The sequence below is a fragment of the Bombina bombina genome, chromosome 5 (genome assembly GCF_027579735.1).
Source record: "Bombina bombina isolate aBomBom1 chromosome 5, aBomBom1.pri, whole genome shotgun sequence".
Lineage (NCBI taxonomy): Eukaryota > Metazoa > Chordata > Amphibia > Anura > Bombinatoridae > Bombina > Bombina bombina.
In genome coordinates, this window is record NC_069503.1 from 1,006,873,797 (window position 1) to 1,006,895,684 (window position 21,888).

The 21,888-nt window shown below is 42.4% G+C and overlaps 1 protein-coding gene across 1 annotated transcript in view; it reads left to right on the plus strand.

Moving 5' to 3' along the window:
* Positions 1–21,888, plus strand: part of SPAG1 (sperm associated antigen 1) — a 501,191-nt gene that overhangs the window by 131,704 nt on the left and 347,599 nt on the right. Inside the window, exon 6 of the mRNA XM_053715918.1 lies at positions 7,749–7,861. Within this exon, the coding sequence (XP_053571893.1) occupies positions 7,749–7,861 (113 nt within the window). The remainder of the gene's footprint in view (positions 1–7,748; positions 7,862–21,888) is intronic.

Below are 21,888 nucleotides of genomic sequence, written 5' to 3' on the forward strand. Positions count from 1 at the left end.
TCTTTGTCTTTCGTCACAGGAGGATGGCAGAGAAGTGTCAGAAGATTTCGTAGTAGTCTCTTATGGAGGGTAGTACTCTTCGGAATGGGACTGTAGTTTTAAGTAGTCTTCTCAGCCTCTCAGTGAGAGCATTGATGAATGTTAGGGTCTGGAGATGCAGGGAGAGTCTTTCTACGAAACCATCTAGACTCGTATTAACAGCTCCTTAAAGGGACAGTCAACACCAGAATTTTTGTTGTTTAAAAAGATAGATAATCCCTTTATTACCCATTCCCCAGTTTTGCTAAACCAACACTGTTATATTAATACACTTTTTACTTCTGTGACTAACTTGTATCTAAGCATCTTCTGACCGCCCCTAATCACATGACTTTTAGTTGTTTTGCATATAGTTGCATTTTAGCCAATTAGTGCAGTGTCTGCCACTAGCCACGGGCGTGATCACAATGCTATCTATATGGCCTACATGAGCTTGCTCTCCCCTGCTGTGAAAAGTAAATAAAATAGAGGCGGCCTTCAAGGGCTTAGAAATTATCTTATGTGCCTTCCTAGGTTTGCTTTCAACTAGAATACCAAGAGAACAAAGCAAAATTGTTTATAAAAGTAAATTGGAAAGTTGTTTAAAATTACATGCCTTATTTGAAAAATGAAAGTTTTTTTTGGCCTTGACTGTCCCTTTAAGCAATCAATGTTGACGAGTTTCACTGCCTGCTTTCTTCACTCAAGTCCATGTCAGGAGCGATGCTACACACTGTCAAAACTTGAGAGGCCGCGTTCCTGTTCCACAGCGTTGATTCTGGTAAGATCGTTTAATTTTTTTATATCTGTAATGATAACGCACGACAGGGTCACAGTGTGACTCCTTTATCTGTATAGAATCAAGAGTTAATATCTCCTGAAGGTGATTATTGAACAGGAGGGGATGTATACATGATTGTTTTATTGTGTTTTTGCTGCGACATGTTTGAGATGTGGCTCTGGCAATGTGGAACAGTCAGGCTTTTCCTTCCTTTGATTACTGCGCAGCCCGTTTTAGTTGGCGCGATTTTTCTTGGCTGCAGTAGCGGTCCTGCACGGTACTCCACGTGACTGGGTGTGGCTTCTTTCTCTTCCTTTTTCCTGACCTTGAGTTGCAAGAGACGAAAACGAATTCTCTGTGGGCCTGGGTCATAGGAGGTGGCCATTGGGAGTATAAAGGTGCAGTTTAATCTTTTCTATAGTCCTTATTAAAGGCGTAAGCTATGGGGGACTTTGATATGTTAGAGGGTACTCCCTCTTTACCTAAATCTAATGCTTGTGTTTATTGTTAGGAGGCTTCGGTATACCCGCCTGCTCAACTATGTTTCACATGCTTCAATATAATAGTGATATCTAAAAGATGTTTAGTACCACTGAGCTGTCCATCTCTGAAGGGTCGCCGCCCCGTGAGGTGTGTTCCCTACATTCATCTCTGATTATACATGCAGCTCCTCAGTGCACTTCTAATCCTCCTGCGGGAGGGGCCACGTTGCCGCCCGATTAGTGCTTTACCTCGCCAGGCCAAGCGCAAGCGAAAAGTTAAACATTGCTATCCTTCCCAGGGGTCATCTATTCCATTGGATGTATCTGAGACTAGATTATCCGCTGATGCTGAGGATTCCGATACTTCTGAGGACTCAGAATCAGCGGCCTCTAAACGTAAATTTACGCTTTTTGTTAAGAGGTGTTAGCGACTTTAGAAGTTCCGGAACCAAAGTTACCGGAGGAACCTTCTATTCCTAAGCTTGTTTATGAGGACAGGCTAGTGCCCCAGACTTTCCCGGTTCCTGTAAAGATTGGGAATATTATTAGAATGAGTGGGAGAGACTTGGCTCGTCTTTCTACCCTTCTTCTTCGTTTAAAAAATTGTTCCAGATTCTCAGCTACAATTGTGGGGATCTGTCCCTAAAAAGGATGGAGCTATCTCCACACTCGCTAAACGCACCACTATCCCACTTTAGGATAGTTTGTCTTATAAGGAAACTCATGGATAATAAATTAGAGACCCTGTTAAGGAAGATGTTTCAGCACACAGGGTTCGTTTTTCAACCTGCAGCTGCGGTTTCAGCGGTTGCGGGAGTTGCTACCTATTGGTGCGACTCTCTGTCAGAAATGAATGAAGTGGAGACTCTCATCGATAAGATACATGAAAGAATTAAGGCCCTGAGGGTAGCTAATTTGTTTATTTGTGATGCTAATATGCAGATTATAAGCTTGAATGCCAAGACATCAGGCTTTTCTGTGCTTGCTCGGAGGGCCCTGTGGTTGAAGTCGTGGTCTGCTGACATGACGTCCAAATCTAGATTGCTTTCCCTTCCGTTTAAAGGACAGATTCTTTTCGGTCCAGGCTTGGACTCTATTATATCCACATCTCGGGGGGCAAGGGTGCGTTTCTACCACAAGATAAGAAGAACAAACCTAAGGATCATAATTTTCGTCCCTTTCATTCGGACAAGTCCCAATGACAGCAACCTGCCATGAAGATCGAGCAGTCTAAGGAATCTTGGAAACCCTCTCAGTCTTGGAATAAAGCCAAGCAGAGCAAGAAGCCCGCCGAGACAAAATCTACATGAAGGGGCGGCCCCAGATCCGTCTCAGGATCTCGCAGGGGGCAGACACTCTTTTTTTTCATGGAGGTTTGGTTGAGAGACGTACAGGATCCTTTGGTTCTGGAAGTTGTTACCCAGGGTTACAGGATAGGTTTCAAAACTCATCCTCCCAGGGGCAGATTCCTCTTGTCAAATCTCTCATCAAATCCAAAGAAATGGATTGCCTTTCTAGAGTGTGTGAGGGATCTCTCCTCTCTAGGAATAATTGTATCGGTACCTCTAGCAGAAAGGGTTCTAGGGTACTATTCAAACCTTTTCGTGGTACCAAAGAAGGAGGGCACTTTTGCCCGATTCTAGACCTAAAGTCTCTAAACAAGTTTGTCGGTTCCATCGTTCAAAATGGAGACAATACGGTCTATACTGCCCCTAGTTCGAGATGGTCAGTTTATGGCTACCATAGACTTTAAGGACGCTTACCTCCATGTGTCAATACACAAGGATCACTTCAGGTTCTTAAAGGGACATGAAACCCCAAATTTGTCTTTCATGATTTAGATATAGCATACAATTGAATTTTTTTTTCTAATTTACTTCTATTATGAATTTTGCTTTATTCTCTTGGTATCCTTTCTTGAAGGAGCAGCAATGCACTACTGGGAACTTTCTGAACATATCGGTAAGCCAATCACAAGAGGCATATATGTGCAGGCACCAATCAGCAGCTAGCTTCCAGATCCTGAGCCCATCTAGATATGCTTTTAAACAAAGGATGCCAAGAGAATGAAGCAAATTAGATATAAGTAAAATGAAAAGTTGTTTAAAATGATATGCTATATCTAAATCATGGAAGAAAAATTTTGGGTTTCCTGTCCCTTTAAGGTTCGCCTTTCTGGATCAGCACTTCCAGTTTGTAGCTCTTCCCTTCGGGCTGGCTACTGCTCCAAGAATCTTCACGAAGGTTCTGGGAGCTCTACTCGCGGTGGCAATATCCAGAGGGATAGCAGTGGCTCCTTAACTGGACGACATTCTGGTTCAGGCTCCGTCCTGCCAGATGGCAGAGGACCACTCGAGTGCTCTACTCCTTCTTCTGCAATCTCATGGATGAATGGTAAACTCAGGAAAGAGTTCTCTGGTTCCCAGTACCAGAGTGGAGTTTCTGGGCATGATAATAGACTCCATTGCCATGAAGATATTCCAGACAAGAGACGTTGCAAGATTGTCTCCAGCTGTCTTGCCTTCCAATCCTCCTCAAGGCCATCAGTGGTCCGGTGCATGGAGGTGATTGGGCTCATGGTATCCACTATAGATGTCATTCCATTCACCAGATTCCATCTCCGGCCTCTTCAGCTGTGCATGCTGAGGCAGTGGAACGGCGATCATTCGGACCTGTCCCAACTGATCTCTCTGGACAATAGGTCGAGGGAGAGTCTCTCTTGGTGGCTCTGTCCAGACCAGCTGTCCCAGGGAACATCCTTCATCAGACCATCTTGGGAGATTGTGACTACGGACGCGAGTCTCTCAGGTTGGGGAGCGGTTTGGGGTGCCAGGAAGGCACAGGTCAGGTGGAATCAGTCACTTCTCCCAATCAACATCCTAGAACTTCGGGCAATTTTTTTAATGCTCTGGAGGCTTGGCCTCTCCTGTGTCCATCCAAGTTCATCAGATTCCAGTTGGACAACATTACCTCAGTGGCCTACATCAACCACCAGGGGGGAATGAGAAGCACCCCCTGGAGTGGGTGGAAGCCCACGAATGCTCGCTATCAGCGACCCACATCCCGGGTGTGGACAACTGGGAAGCGGACTTTCTCAGCAGACAATCTTTTCATCAAAGGGAATGGTCTCTTCACCCTGAAGTGTTTGCGGAGATTTGCAACAGTTGGGGGACTCCAGAGATAGATCTCATGGCGTCCAGACTCAACTTCAAGTTACACAGATGCGGGTCACGGTCCAGGGACCCCCAGGCAGATCTGGTAGATGCCTTAGCAGTGCCTTTGGGATTCAACCTAGTGTACATATTTCCCCTATTACCACTTCTACCTCGTGTAGTGGCACGCATCAAACAAGAGCAAGCGTCAACTATTCTAATTGCTTCATCGTGGCCGCGGAGGACGTGGTTTGCGGACCTAGTGGGGATGTCATCGTCCCCTCCATGGAGGTTGCCCTGTCTAAGGAATCTGCTTGTACAGGGACCCTTTGTGCATCAGAATCTAGATTCTCTGAGGCTGACTTCGTGGGGATTGAACGCTTAGTCTTAGCCAGAACGGGTTTTTCTGAGAGGGTGATTGATACTCTCATTTAAGCCAGAAAGCCGGTCACCCTTCGTATCTTTCATAAGGTGTGGAGAACCTACTTACTCTGGTGTGATTCTCATGGATATTCCTGGCATAAGGTCAGGGTCTCCAGAATTCTTTCCTTCCTCCAGGACGGTTTGGAGAAGGGACTTGCCACCAGTTCCTTAAGGGGACAAATTTCGACTGTTCTGTGCTGTTACACAAGACGCTCGCTGAGCTCCCTGATATTCAGTCTTTTTTGTTCAGGCTCTGTCCTGGATCAGGCCTGTGTTTAGACATTCTGCTCCTCCTTGGAGCTTGAATTTGGTTCTGAGGGTTTTGCAGGGGCCTCCGTTCGAGCCTATGCATTCTCTTGACATTAAGACTGTCTTGGAAGGTTCTTTTTCTACTGGCCATTGCTTCGGCATGCAGAGGGTCTGTCTGTCTGAATTAGCGGCCTTACAATGTGAGCCTCCTTACCTAGTTTTCCATGCAGATAAGGCTGTCCTTCACACTCACCTTTTGAAGAAGCTGAGGTGAAATGCGCATCAAGGCGACATTACTCTGTGCATAACGTTAATTTGTGTATATGTGTGAAATATGTTCCACATATATTTAGTATATATATGATCCTATAAGCTTTATTGTATTTTGGGGACTGGTTTAATGGATATTGGTACCAGTTTGGGGAACATATCCCTTAGATCTAGCTACTTACTAGTACTCTAACTTGGTTACTTACTATAGTCTAACTGACACTTGTTGTATATTATTTGTCTTAGCCAGCTGTCTGAAATATGTTCTACAGTGACTAAGTATTTACTTGACATTACGCTATAGTACCGTTATATCTACTTGGTTACACGTTATCACCGGACCTTGTGGGACTATGTTCCTATTTTGTTATTTGCTTTATATACAGCTATTATTTCGATCTAATCTATTTTCATCAACTTGTATAGTTGGGGTGCTCCTCACCTCGCATACTAGTAAATTAATTGGACTTAATGTTATACACTGTACATATAAAAAAAAAATATATTTTAATATTGAGGGGACTCCCCCCCCTCCCTCTTTTATTTATTTATCCAATAAAGGTTATATTTTATTTCATCCTACTGTATGTCGTTTCTTTCATCCTAATAATACCTAAGCGAGTGCTCTTTATGGTGTATCTTTTCTTTACTTTAGACTATTGTCCTTAACACTGGACTGGGATTTCTCCCTAAGGTGGTGTCTGATCGCAATATTAATCAGGAGATTGTGGTTTCTTCCTTGTGTCCTATACCTCCTTCTTCGAAGGAATGGTTACTTCATAACTTGGATGTGGTTCGAGCTTTGAAATTCTATCTTCAGGCTACGAAGTATTTCAGACAAACTTCAGCTTTGTTTGTTGTCTATTCGGCGAAGTGCAAGGGGCTGAAGGCTTCTTCTACTTCCCTATCATTTTGGCTGAAGAGCATGATTCGTTGGGCTTAAGAGATAGCTGGACATACGCCTCCTCAGAGGATTACGGCTCACTCAACTAGAGCTGTGGCTTCTTCTTGGGCCTTTAAGAATGAGGCCTTTATGGAGCAGATTTGTAAGGCGGCTACCTGGTCCTCCTTACATCCTTTTACAAAGTATTACAAATTTGACGTTTTTGCTTCAGCTAAAGCAGCTTTTGGGAGAAAGGTTTTACAGGCTGTGGTGTCCTCAGAATAGGGTCTGCTTACTTTTTACCCTCCCATTTTTCATCCAGTGTCCTCTAGAGCTTGGGTATTTGTTTTCCACAAGTATTGAATGAAGCAGTGGACTCTCCTTGTATTAGATGGAAAACATAAATTATGCTTACCTGATAATTTAATTTCCATCGTTACGAGGAGAGTCCACGGCTCCCGCCCGGCGAACCTAAAATTATTTTGTTTTTCTTCTGGCACCTTTTTATACCCTGATATTTCTCCTACTGTTCCTTGTTCCCTCGGCAGAATGTCTTTGCCTCCTCCTGGTGGCCAGGTTTTGTATTTCCCACAAGTAATGAATGAAGCCGTGGACTCTCCTCGTAACAGTGGAAATGAAATTATCAGGTAAGCATAATTTATATGTTTTAGTTCAGCACCTGGGTAGTACTTGCTGATTGGTGGCTACATGTATCCACCAATCAGCAAGTGCTACCCAGGTTCTGAACCAAAGATGGGCCGGCTCGTAAGCTTACATTCATGCTTTTTCAAATAAAGATACCAAGAGAACGAAGAAAAATTGATAATAGAAGTAAATTAGAAAGTTGCTTGAAATTGCAGGCTCTATCTGAATCACAAAATAAAAAAAACTTGGGTTCAGTGTCCCTTTAAGTCTAATTATTAAATCTTAATCAGTTATAAGAATTGTTCAATATATTAAAGGGACATTCTAGTGTAAAAATAAAGTGATCATTTTCATAAGAACATTTTATTTAAATAAATATTACTATGTGCTTAAAATGACAATAAGGTCAAAATTTAAACTTTCATAATTTCGATAGAGTATGCAATTTTTAACAACTTTACAATACACTACTTTGAGCTAGCTGCTGATTAGTGGCTGTGCATATATGCCTATTGTGATTGGCTCACCAGATATATTCTGCTAGCTCCCAGTATTATGTTGCTGGTCCTTCAACAAAGAATACCAAGAGAAATGAGAATGTTTGAAATAAAGTTTTCTAAAATTGTATTCTCTGTCTGAATCGTGAAAGAAAATTTTGCTTTTCATGTCCCTCTATCGTCTAACCCATTCAGGGTCATGTTATTGGGAACACCTCATGCAGCTCTACAAAAAGGTTTTTTAATCAAAACCAAATCATTTAAAAAAAAAAAATATTGATAATACTTTGAATTCAGTGTATGCTGTTGTAAGTACCAAATAAATAGCTGATTATTTTCCTCTCTTAGATTTGATGTAGAAAAGGAATTGTCTAAACTTGAAGAGAATTCTGAAGAAAAAGCTGTGTCACTATCTGTAAAAAAATCTACATCAAACATTGAAAAGGTTATAAAAACAGAAGGTGAGTTTATGCTACTTGTTTTCAGTGGTGGACAATATTTTAATACGCAAGGATGTTCTATATCGATCTTAATGGGACATTGAACACTAAACAAATGCTAGACAGAATGAAGCATTCAAAGGAAAGAGCAATTGAGAATAACACGTAGATATATTTCTCTTGTTAAGTGTATTCAGTCCACGGATCATCCATTACTTATGGGATATATTCCCTTCCCAACAGGAAGTTGCAAGAGGATCACCCAAAGCAGAGCTGCTATATAGCTCCTCCCCTCACATGTCATACCCAGTCATTCTCTTGCAACCCTCAACATAGATGGAGGTCGTGAGAGGAGTGTGGTGTTTTATACTTAATTATTTCTTCAATCAAAAGTTTGTTATTTTTAAATGGCACCGGAGTGTGCTGTTTTTCTCTCAGGCAGTATTTGGAAGAAGAATCTGCCTGCATTTTCTATGATCTTAGCAGAAGTAACTAAGATCCACTGGCTGTTCTCGCACATTCTGAGGAGTGGGGTAACTTCAGAAAGGGAATAGCGTGCGGGGTCTCCTGCAAATGAGGTATGTGCAGTAAAATATTTTTCTAAGGAATGGAATTGACTAAGAAAATACTGCTGATACCGATGTAATGTAAGTAAAAAAGCCTTAAATGCAGTGAAAGCGACTGGTATCAGGCTGATTAATGTATGTGCAGTAAAGTAATTTTCTAAGGAATGGAATTTGACTAAGAAAATGCTGCTAATACTGAAGTAATGTAATAAGCCTTAAATGCAGTAGAAGTGACTGGTATCAGGCTTACCAATAGAGATACATACTCTTTTTAAAAAAAAAAAAAAAAAAAAAAAAAAAAAAGGATGTTTAAAACGTTTGCTGGCATGTTTAATCGTTTTTGGAGGTACATTGGTGATAAAACTTATTGGGGCATGATTTTTTCCACATGGCTGACTTATATTTCTGCATAGAAACAGTTAACTGAGGTTTCCCACTGTTGTAGTAATGAGTGGGAGGGGCCTATTTTAGCGCTTTTTTGCGCAGTAAAAATTCAGTCTCAGTCTTCCTGCTTCTTCCTGCATGACCCAGGACGTCTCTAGAGAGCTCAAGGGACTTCAAAAGTCATTTTGAGGGAGGTAATCAGTCACAGCAGACCTGTGACAGTGTGTTTGACTGTGTTAAAAACGTTTTTTTTCTCTATTAATTATCCGTTTTGGGTATTAAGGGGTTAATCATCCATTTGCATGTGGGTGCAATGCTCTGCTAACTTAATACTTTTACTGTGAAAATTTGGTTGCTATAACTGATTTGGTTCATTGTTATTTCTACTGTGACAGTTTTTTGTGCTTCTTAAAGGCGCAGTAGCGTTTTCTATATTGCTTGTAAATTTATTTTAAAGTGTTTTCCAAGCTTGCTAGTCTCATTGCTAGTCAGTTTAAACATGTCTGACACAGATGAATCTGTTTGTTCACTATGTTTGAAGGCCAGTGTGGAGCCCCATAGAAATATGTGTACTAAATGTATTGATTTCACTTTAAATAATAAAGGTCAGTCTTTATCTGTAAAAGAATTATCACCAGACAACGAGGGGGAAGTTATGCCGACTAACTCTCCTCACGTGTCAGTACCTTCGCCTCCCGCTCAGGAGGCGCGTGATATTGTGGCGCCAAGTACATCAGAGACCCCCATACAAATCACTTTACAAGACATGGCTACTATTATGAATAATACCCTGACAGAAGTATTATCTAAATTACCAAGAGGCAAGCGCGATAGCTCTGGGATAAGGACAGAGCGCGCTGGTGCTGTGAGAGCCATGTCCGATACTGCGTCACAGTTTGCAGAACATGAGGACGGAGAGCTTCATTCTGTGGGTGACGGATCTGATCCAGGGAAACCGGATTCAGAGATCTCTAATTTTAAATTTAAGCTTGAGAACCTCCGTGTATTGCTAGGGGAGGTTTTAGCGGCTCTGAATGACAGTAACACAGTTGCAATTCCAGAGAAATTATGTAGGCTGGATAGATACTATGCGGTGCCGGTGTGTACTGACGTTTTTCCTATACCTAAAAGGCTTACAGAAATTATTAGCAAGGAGTGGGATAGACCCGGTGTGCCTTTTTCCACACCTCCTATATTTAGGAAAATGTTTCCAATAGACGCCACTACACGGGACTTATGGCAGACGGTCCCTAAGGTGGAGGGAGCAGTTTCTACTTTAGCTAAGCGTACCACTATCCCGGTGGAGGATAGTTGTGCTTTTTCGGATCCAATGGATAAAAAATTAGAAGGTTACCTTAAGAAAATGTTTGTTCAACAAGGTTTTATCTTACAGCCCCTTGCATGCATTGCGCCTGTCACTGCTGCTGCGGCATTCTGGTTTGAGTCTCTAGAAGAGGCCATTCACACAGCTCCATTGGATGAAATTATGGACAAGCTTAAAGCACTTAAGCTAACTAATGCATTTGTTTCTGATGCCATTGTACATTAAACTAAACTAACGGCTAAGAACTCCGGATTCGCCATCCAGGCGCGCAGAGCGCTATGGCTTAAATCCTGGTCAGCTGACGTGACTTCTAAATCTAAATTACTTAATATTCCTTTCAAGGGGCAGACCTTATTCGGGCCCGGCTTGAAAGAAATTATCGCTGACATTACTGGAGGTAAGGGTCATACTCTTCCTCAGGACAGGGCCAAATCAAAGGCCAAACAGTCTAATTTTCGTGCCTTTCGAAACTTCAAGGCAGGAGCAGCATCAACTTCCTCCGCTCCAAAACAGGAAGGAACTGTTGCTCGTTACAGACAGGCCTGGAAAACTAACCAGTCCTGGAACAAGGGCAAGCAGGCCAGAAAGCCTACTACTGCCTCTAAGACAGCATCAAGGGATGGCCCCCTATCCGGAAACGGATCTAGTGGGGGGCAGACTTTCTCTCTTCGCCCAGGCGTGGGCAAGAGATGTCCAGGATCCCTGGGCGTTGGAGATCATATCTCAGGGATATCTTCTGGACTTCAAAGCTTCTCCTCCACAAGGGAGATTTCATCTTTCAAGGTTATCAGCAAACCAAATAAAGAAAGAGGCATTTCTACGCTGTGTACAAGACCTCCTAGTAATGGGGGTGATCCACCCAGTTCCGCGGACGGAACAAGGGCAAGGATTTTACTCAAATCTGTTTGTGGTTCCCAAGAAAGAGGGAACCTTCAGACCAATCTTGGACCTAAAGATCTTAAACAAATTCCTAAGAGTTCCATCATTCAAAATGGAAACTATTCGAACCATCCTACCCATGATCCAAGAGGGTCAGTACATGACCACAGTGGACTTAAAGGATGCCTACCTTCACATACCGATTCACAAAGATCATTATCGGTACTTAAGATTTGCCTTTCTAGACAGGCATTACCAGTTTGTAGCTCTTCCCTTCGGGTTAGCTACGGCCCCGAGAATTTTCACAAAGGTTCTGGGCTCACTTCTGGCGGTTCTAAGACCGTGAGGCATAACAGTGGCTCCGTATCTAGATGACATTCTGATACAAGCGTCAAGTTTTCAAATTGCCATGTCTCATACAGAGATAGTTCTGGCATTTCTGAGGTCGCATGGGTGGAAAGTGAACGTGGAAAAGAGTTCTCTATTACCACTCATAAGAGTCTCCTTCCTAGAGACTCTTATAGATTCTGTAGAGATGAAAATTTACCTGACTGAGTCCAGGTTATCAAAACTTCTAAATGTTTGCCATGTCCTTCATTCCATTCCACGCCCGTCAGTGGCTCAGTGCATGGAAGTAATCGGCTTAATGGTAGCGGCAATGGACATAGTGCCATTTGCGCGCCTGCATCTCAGACCGCTGCAATTATGCATGCTAAGTCAGTGGAATGGGGATTACTCAGATTGGTCCCCTCTACTAAATCTGGATCAAGAGACCAGAGATTCTCTTCTCTGGTGGCTTTCTCGGGTCCATCTGTCCAAGGGTATGACCTTTCGCAGGCCAGATTGGACGATTGTAACAACAGATGCCAGCCTTCTAGGTTGGGGCGCAGTCTGGAACTCCCTGAAGGCTCAGGGATCGTGGACTCAGGAGGAGAAACTCCTCCCAATAAATATTCTGGAGTTGAGAGCAATATTCAATGCTCTTCTAGCTTGGCCTCAGTTAGCAACACTGAGGTTCATCAGATTTCAGTCGGACAACATCACGACTGTGGCTTACATCAACCATCAAGGGGGAACCAGGAGTTCCCTAGCGATGTTAGAAGTCTCAAAGATAATTCGCTGGGAAGAGTCTCACTCTTGCCACCTGTCAGCGATTTACATCCCAGGCGTGGAGAACTGGGAGGCGGACTTTCTAAGTCGCCAGACTTTTCATCCGGGGGAGTGGGAACTTCATCCGGAGGTGTTCGTTCAGCTGGTTCATCGTTGGGGCAAACCAGAACTGGATCTCATGGCGTCTCGCCAGAACGCCAAGCTTCGTCGTTACGGATCCAGGTCCAGGGATCCGGGAGCGGCGCTGATAGATGCTCTAGCAGCCCCTTGGGTTTTCAACATGGCTTATGTGTTCCCACCGTTTCCGCTGCTGCCTCGACTGATTGCCAAGATCAAACAGGAGAGAGCATCGGTGATTCTGATAGCGCCTGCGTGGCCACGCAGGACCTGGTATGCAGACCTAGTGGACATGTCGTCCTGTCCACCATGGTCTCTGCCTCTGAGGAAGGACCTTCTAATACAAGGTCCTTTCAATCATCCAAATCTAATTTCTCTGAGGCTGACTGCTTGGAGATTGAACGCTTGATCCTATCAAAGCGTGGCTTCTCGGAGTCAGTTATTGATACCTTAATACAGGCACGGAAGCCTGTTACCAGAAAAAGTTACCATAAGATATGGCGTAAATATTTATATTGGTGCGAATCCAAGAGTTACTCATGGAGTAAGGTTAGGATTCCTAGGATATTGTCCTTTCTACAAGAGGGTTTAGAAAAGGGCTTATCTGCTAGTTCGTTAAAGGGACAGATTTCTGCTCTGTCTATTCTTTTACACAAACGTCTGGCAGAAGTTCCAGACGTCAAGGCTTTTTGTCAGGCTTTGGCTAGGATTAAGCCTGTGTTTAAGACTGTTGCTCCTCCGTGGAGCTTAAACTTGGTTCTTAAAGTTCTTCAAGGTGTTCCGTTTGAACCCCTTCATTCCATTGATATTAAGCTTTTATCTTGGAAAGTTCTGTTTTTGATGGCTATTTCCTCGGCTCGAGGAGTCTCTGAGTTATCTGCCTTACATTGTGATTCTCCTTATCTGATTTTCCATTCAGACAAGGTAGTTCTGCGTACTATACCTGGGTTTTTACCTAAGGTAGTTTCTAACAGGAATATCAATCAGGAGATTGTTGTTCCATCATTATGTCCTAATCCTTCTTCAAAGAAGGAACGACTTTTGCATAATCTGGACGTAGTCCGTGCCCTGAAGTTCTATTTACAGGCAACTAAAGATTTTCGTCAAACTTCTTCCCTGTTTGTCGTTTACTCTGGACAGAGGAGAGGTCAAAAAGCTTCGCAACCTCTCTCTCCTTTTGGCTTCGTAGCATAATACGTTTAGCCTATGAGACTGCTGGACAGCAGCCCCCTGAAAGAATTACAGCTCATTCCATTAGAGCTGTGGCTTCCACCTGGGCCTTTAAGAATGAGGCCTCTGTTGAACAGATTTGCAAGGCTGCGACTTGGTCTTCGCTTCATACCTTTTCAAAATTTTACAAATTTGATACTTTTGCTTCTTCGGAGGCTGTTTTTGGGAGAAAGGTTCTACAGGCAGTGGTTCCTTCCGTTTAAGTTCCTGCCTTGTCCCTCCCATCATCCGTGTACTTTAGCTTTGGTATTGGTATCCCATAAGTAATGGATGATCCGTGGACTGAATACACTTAACAAGAGAAAACATAATTTATGCTTACCTGATAAATTTATTTCTCTTGTAGTGTATTCAGTCCACGGCCCGCCCTGTCTTTTTTAAGGCAGATCTAAATTTTAATTAAAACTCCAGTCACCACTGCACCCTATGGTTTCTCCTTTCTTGTCTTGTTTCGGTCGAATGACTGGATATGACATGTGAGGGGAGGAGCTATATAGCAGCTCTGCTTTGGGTGATCCTCTTGCAACTTCCTGTTGGGAAGGGAATATATCCCATAAGTAATGGATGATCCGTGGACTGAATACACTACAAGAGAAATAAATTTATCAGGTAAGCATAAATTATGTTTTTTTAAAGTTTCATTAGCTGTTTAAACATTGACAAAATTAGTAAATTGTTAGTGTCTATAAAGCAATGGGAGCTGCCATGTTGTAACTTAGGTTACCTTCTCTACTGTGGCCAATTAGAGACATAGGTCACTAGAGTGTGCAGCCAATGGCTGTGTGGAATATAACAGTGTTCTTCACTTCCATTTTTAACAGGAATTGATAAGCTCACAATTTCAGAATGGAATTACAGGAAAAGGGAATAAAATAAATAATGAAAGTATATTGCTAACTATATATATATATATATATACACGATTTATCATTTCTTATTTCCATCTGAAAGTGTTTAATGTCCCTTTTAATTCTTTAATTTGTGGCAAAAAACTTGATACCAAAATTTGCATTTTAAAACAAAAAAGTAGGGAAATTCCAGGTTTCAGGTCTTGCTTAATAAAATAAAAAAAATAAAAACTGTGCCCCCCCAATATGCAGTATACAAGAACTAGAAAATGAGCTGCACCTTCTTAACCAAGAGCTTTCATTTGAACCTCAAAAAATTAAAACATATGTTCAAGGTTTAACATAGAGTTTAATTATAGCCAACCATCCAGTACTTGGAGCCACAAGCTGGTATGACGCTGCCCCTGTTGGCTGGGATGCAACATTGTACACTGTGTCTGTTACACAGTACAGCTACCAGCACTTGATACAACTGCTCACGTTAGAAAGGTATACATTTTTTAAATAAATGAGAAAAGAGAAAAAAAAGAGCATTTGAAAGGCACTCAAAAAAACACAATCTTATAACCTGATTCAAAACCACAATGTAAAGTACCCCACCCCAAGTAAGCTTATTGAAACTTAAAATATAAAACGACTATATAAATATAATTAAAAACAAATATAACAGAAAATAAAAGGTGCCTTGAAGAAGCTATGGTTAAACATGCATTTGTGTTTTTTTCTTTTGCCTTTGGAATCTTAACAGTGAGCAATAGGCATTTCTGTAGAGAGGTTTTGTTTTATGTCTCAAGCAGTAATGGGGATTATTACCATGTTTTATGTGTTTTTTTACTATTAAGGTATCAATTTGGGGATTTACTTTTTAAGATATATAGTAGAGAGAAGAGACCAGCACAAACCTGTTGGATGTCCCACAGTGAGAAACTCCCAAACTCACTAATATAGTAGAAAAGGGATGAAAGTGGTCTCCAATTTATGCAAAAAATCCTTTCTCTTGTTAAGTGTATCCAGTCCACGGATCATCCATTACTTGTGGGATATTCTCCTTCCCAACAGGAAGTTGCAAGAGGATCACCCACAGCAGAGCTGCTATATAGCTCCTCCCCTAACTGTCATATCCAGTCATTCTCTTGCAAGCCTCAACCAAGATGGAGGTCGTAAGAGGAGTGTGGTGTTTTATACTTAGTTTATTCTTCAATCAAAAGTTTGTTATTTTTAAATGGTGCCGGAGTGTACTGTTTATCTCAGGCAGTATTTAGAAGAAGAATCTGCCTGCGTTTTCTATGATCTTAGCAGAAGTAACTAAGATCCATGGCTGTTCTCAAATATTCTGAGGAGTGAGGTAACTTCAGAGAGGGAATGGCGTGCAGGTTTTCCTGCAATAAGGTATGTGCAGTTAATATTTTTCTAGGGATGGAATTTTCTAGAAAATGCTGCTGATACCAAACTAATGTAAGTAAAGCCTTAAATGCAGTTGTAGCGACTGGTATCAGGCTTATTAATAGAGATACATACTCTTATAAAAATGTAATATAAAACGTTTGCTGGCATGTTTAATCATTTTTATATGTATTTGGTGATAAAACTTATTGGGGCCTAGTTTTTTTTCCACATGGCTGGCTTGAATTTTGCCTAGTAACAGTTTCCTTAGGCTTCCCACTGTTGTAATATGAGTGGGAGGGGCCTTTTTTAGTACTTTTCTGTGCAGCTAAAAATACTGACAGAGACATTCAGCTTCCCTCTGCATGATCCAGGACATCTCTGGAGGGCTCAAAAGCTTCAAAGTCGTTTTTGAGGGAGGTAAAAAGCCACAGTAGAGCTGTGGCAGTTGTTGTGACTGTTTGAAAAAAAAAAAAAAAAAAAAAAGTTTTTGTCTTTTATTATTCAGTTTTGGGTATTAAGGGGTTAATCATCCATTTGCAAGTGGGTGCAATGCTCTGCTAACTTGTTACATACACTGTAAAAATTTTGTTAGTGTAACTGCCTTTTTTCACTGTTATTTCAAATTTTGACAAAATTTGTGTTTCTTAAAGGTGCAGTAACGTTTTTTATATTGCTTGTAAACTTGTTTAAAGTGTTTTCCAAGCTTGCTAGTCTCATTGCTAGTCTGTTTAAACATGTCTGACACAGAGGAAACTACTTGTTCATTATGTTTGAAAGCCATGGTGGAGCCCCATAGGAGAATGTGTACTAAATGTATTGATTTCACCTTAAACAGTAAAGATCAGTCTTTAACTATAAAAGAAATATCACCAGAAGATTCTGACGAGGGGGAAGTTATGCCGACTAACTCTCCCCACGTGTCAGACCCTTCGCCTCCCGCTCAGGGGATGCACGCTAAAATGGCGCTAATTACATCAGGGACGTCCATAGCGATTGCCTTGCAGGACATGGCTGCAATCATGAATAATTCCCTGTCAGAGGTATTATCCAGGTTGCCTGAATTAAGAGGCAAGCGCGATTACTCTGGGGTTAGGAGAAATACAGAGCACGCAGATGCTGTAAGGGCCATGTCTGATACTGCGTCACAATATGCAGATCATGAGGACGGAGAGCTTCAGTCTGTGGGTGACATCTCTGATTCGGGGAAACCTGATTCAGAGATTTCTAATTTTAAATTTAAGCTTGAGAACCTCCGTGTGTTGCTTGGGGAGGTATTAGCTGCTCTGAATGACTGTAACACAGTTGCATTACCAGAGAAATTGTGTAGGCTGGATAAATACTATGCGGTACCGGTGTGTACTGATGTTTTTCCTATACCTAAAAGGCTTACAGAAATTATTAGCAAGGAGTGGGATAGACCGGGGGTGCCTTTTTCCCCACCTCCTATATTTAGAAAAATGTTTCCAATAGACGCCACTACACGGGACTTATGGCAGACGGTCCCTAAGGTGGAGGGAGCAGTTTCTACTTTAGCAAAGCGTACTACTATCCCGGTTGAGGACAGTTGTGCTTTTTCAGATCCAATGGATAAAAAATTGGAGGGTTACCTTTAGAAAATGTTTATTCAACAAGGTTTTATTTTACAGCCCCTTGCATGCATTGCGCCTGTCACGGCTGCGGCGGCATTCTGGTTTGAGGCCCTGGAAGAGGCCATCCATACAGCTCCATTGACTGAAATTATTGACAAGCTTAGAACACTTAAGCTAGCTAACTCATTTGTTTCTGATGCCATTGTTCATTTGACTAAACTAACGGCTAAGAATTCCGGATTCGCCATCCAAGCGCTTAGGGCGCTATGGCTTAAATCCTTGTCAGCTGACGTGACTTCGAAGTCTAAATTACTCAACATTCCTTTCAAGGGGCAGACCTTATTCGGGCCTGGTTTGAAGGAAATTATTGCTGACATTACTGGAGGTAAGGGTCACACCCTTCCTCAGGACAGGGCCAAAGCAAAGGCCAAACAGTCTAATTTTCGTGCCTTTCGAAATTTCAAGGCAGGTGCAGCATCAACTTCCTCCGCTTCAAAACAAGAGGGAACTTTTGCTCAATCTAAGCAGGCCTGGAAACCTTACCAGTCCTGGAACAAAGGCAAGCAGGCCAGAAAGCCTGCTGCTGCCTCTAAGACAGCATGAAGGAACGGCCCCCTATCCGGCGACGGATCTAGTAGGGGGCAGACTTTCTCTCTTCGCCCAGGCGTGGGTAAGAGATGTTCAGGATACCTGGGCGTTGGAGATCATATCTCAAGGATATCTTCTGGACTTCAAAGCTTCCCCTCCACAAGGGAGATTTCATCTTTCAAGGCTATCTGCAAATCAGATAAAGAAAGAGGCATTCCTACGCTGTGTGCAAGACCTCCTAGTTATGGGAGTGATCCATCCAGTTCCGCGGATGGAACAAGGACAGGGTTTTTATTCAAATCTGTTTGTGGTTCCCAAAAAAGAGGGAACCTTCAGACCAATTTTGGATCTAAAGATCTTAAACAAATTCCTCAGAGTTCCATCTTTCAAAATGGAAACTATTCGGACCATCCTACCCATGATCCAAGAAGGTCAGTACATGACCACAGTGGACTTAAAGGATGTCTACCTTCACATACCGATTCACAAAGATCATCATCATCGGTTTCTAAGGTTTGCCTTTCTAGACAGACATTACCAATTTGTAGCTCTTCCCTTCGGGTTGGCTACAGCCCCAAGAATCTTTACAAAGGTTCTGGGCTCACTTCTGGCGGTTCTAAGACCGCGAGGCATAGCGGTGGCTCCGTATCTAGATGACATCCTGATACAGGCGTCAAGCTTTCAAGTTGCCAAGTCTCATACAGAGATAGTTCTGGCATTTCTGAGGTCGCACGGGTGGAAAGTGAACGAGGAAAAGAGTTCTCTATTCCCACTCACAAGAGTCTCCTTCTTAGGGACTCTTATAGATTCTGTAGAAATGAAAATTTACCTGACGGAGTCCAGGGTATCAAAACTTCTAAATGCTTGCCGTGTTCTTCACTCCATTCCGCGCCCTTCGGTAGCTCGGTGTATGGAGGTAATCGGCTTAATGGTAGCGGCAATGGACATAGTGCCATTTGCGCGCCTTCATCTCAGACCACTGCAATTATGCATGCTGAGTCAGTGGAATGGGGATTACACAGATTTGTCCCCTCTGCTAAATCTGGATCAAGAAACCAGAGATTCTCTTCTCTGGTGGTTGTCTCGGGTACACCTGTCCAAGGGTATGACCTTTCGCAGGCCAGATTGGACAATTGTAACAACAGATGCCAGTCTTCTAGGTTGGGGTGCAGTCTGGAATTCCCTGAAGGCACAGGGATCGTGGACTCAGGAGGAGAAACTCCTTCCAATAAATATTCTGGAGTTAAGAGCGATATTCAATGCTCTTCTGGCTTGGCCTCAGTTAGCAACACTGAGGTTCATCAGATTTCAGTCGGACATAATCACGACTGTGGCTTACATCAACCATCAAGGGGGAACCAGGAGTTCCCTAGCGATGTTAGAAGTCTCAAAAATAATTCGCTGGGCAGAGTACCACTCTTGCCACCTGTCAGCAATCCATATCCCAGGCGTGGAGAACTGGGAGGCGGATTTTCTAAGTCATCAGACTTTCCATCCGGGGGAGTGGGAACTCCATCCGGAGGTGTTTGCTCAGTTGATTCATCGTTAGGGCAAACCAGAGTTGGATCTCATGGCGTCTCGCCAGAACGCCAAGCTTCCTTGTTACGGATCCAGGTCCAGGGACCCAGAAGCGACGCTGATAGATGCGCTAGCAGCGCCTTGGTTCTTCAACCTGGCTTATGTGTTTCCACCGTTTCCTCTGCTCCCTCGACTGATTGCCAAAATCAAACAGGAGAGAGCATCAGTGATTCTGATAGCACCTGCGTGGCCACGCAGGACTTGGTATGCAGACCTAGTGGACATGTCATCCTTTCCACCATGGACTCTGCCTCTAAGACAGGACCTTCTGATACAAGGTCCTTTCAATCATCCAAATCTAATTTCTCTGAGACTGACTGCATGGAGATTGAACGCTTGATTCTATCAAAGCGTGGCTTCTCCGAGTCAGTCATTGATACTTTAATACAGGCACGAAAGCCTGTTACCAGGAAAATCTACCACAAGATATGGAGTAAATATCTTTATTGGTGTGAATCCAAGACTTACTCATGGAGTAAAGTTAGGATTCCTAGAATATTGTCTTTTCTCCAAGAGGGCTTGGACAAAGGATTATCAGCTAGTTCCTTAAAGGGACAGATTTCTGCTCTGTCTATTCTTTTGCACAAGCGTCTGGCAGAGGTTCCAGACGTCCAGGCATTTTGCCAGGCTTTGGTTAGATTTAAGCCTGTGTTTAAACCTGTTGCTCCCCCGTGGAGCTTAAACTTGGTTCTTAAGGTTCTTCAAGGAGTTCCGTTTGAACCCCTTCATTCCATTGATATTAAACTTTTATCTTGGAAAGTTCTGTTTTTGATGGCTATTTCCTCGGCTCGGAGAGTCTCTGAGCTATCTGCCTTACAATGTGATTCTCCCTATCTGATTTTTCATGCAGATAAGGTAGTTCTGCGTACCAAACCTGGGTTTTTACCTAAGGTGGTTTCTAACAAGAATATCAATCAAGAGATTATTGTTCCATCGTTGTGCCCTAATCCTTCTTCAAAGAAGGAACGTCTTTTACATAATCTGGACGTAGTCCGTGCCTTGAAGTTTTACTTTCAAGCTACTAAGGATTTTCGTCAAACATCTTTCCTGTTTGTCGTTTACTCTGGACAGAGGAGAGGTCAAAAAGCTTCGGCAACCTCTCTTTCCTTTTGGCTTCGGAGCGTAATAAGCCTAGCCTATGAGACTGCTGGACAGCAGCCCCCTGAAAGGATTACAGCTCATTCTACTAGAGCTCTGGCTTCCACCTGGGCCTTCAAAAATGAGGCCTCTGTTGAACAGATTTGCAAGGCTGAGACTTGGTCTTTGCTTCACACTTTTTCAAAATTTTACAAATTTGATACTTTTGCTTCTTCGGAGGCTGTGTTTGGGAGAAAGGTTCTTCAGGCAGTGGTTCCTTCCGCTTAATCCTGCCTTGTCCCTCCCATCATCCGTGTACTTTAGCTTTGGTATTGGTATCCCACAAGTAATGGATGATCCGTGGACTGGATACACTTAACAAGAGAAAACATAATTTATGCTTACCTGATAAATTTATTTCTCTTGTAGTGTATCCAGTCCACGGCCCGCCCTGTCCTTTTAAGGCAGGTCTAAATTTTAATTAAACTACAGTCACCACTGCACCCTATGGTTTCTCCTTTCTCTGTTTGTTTTCGGTCGAATGACTGGATATGACAGTTAGGGGAGGAGCTATATAGCAGCTCTGCTGTGGGTGATCCTCTTGCAACTTCCTGTTGGGAAGGAGAATATCCCACAAGTAATGGATGATCCGTGGACTGGATACACTACAAGAGAAATAAATTTATCAGGTAAGCATAAATTATGTTTTTATTCAGTTACATGGGATAAGATCCACACAACCACAACGTTTTTGGGAAGCACCCCTTAATCATGTGATGCAATTGTCATCAATCTTTGTTACCTTTTATAGCAGTATACCTGTGTTAACCCTTACTGGGGTCAATGTAACTTGCTAGAATAGCGCCAACTAGTTCACAAAATTAAAAACATTCAACAGTTTGAACAAAACAAAATTACATTGCTTACAGTGACTATACATTGATTGTTACATTGTTTATCTTTTTAAAGACAAGAGAACTCGCAATTGAAACAAAAAAAGAAAAGTAAAGTTATGTACAAAAAATAAAATAGTAATACTTGGAGAAATTACATTAAAGGGACACTGAACCCAATTTTTTAATTTCATGATTCAGATAGAGCATGACATTTTAAGCAACTTTCTAATTTACTCCTATTATCAATTTTTCTTTGTTCTCTTGCTATCTTTATTTTAAAAGAAGAATGTAAATCTTAGCAGCCAGCCCATTTTAGGTTCAGCACCATGGATAGAGCTTGCTTATTGGAGGCTTACATTTACCCACCAATAAGCAAGCATAACCCAGGTTCTCAACCAAAAATGGGCCGGCTCCTATGCATCACATTCCTGCTTTTTAAATAAAGATAGCAAGAGAACGCTATCTGGCAGATAGGT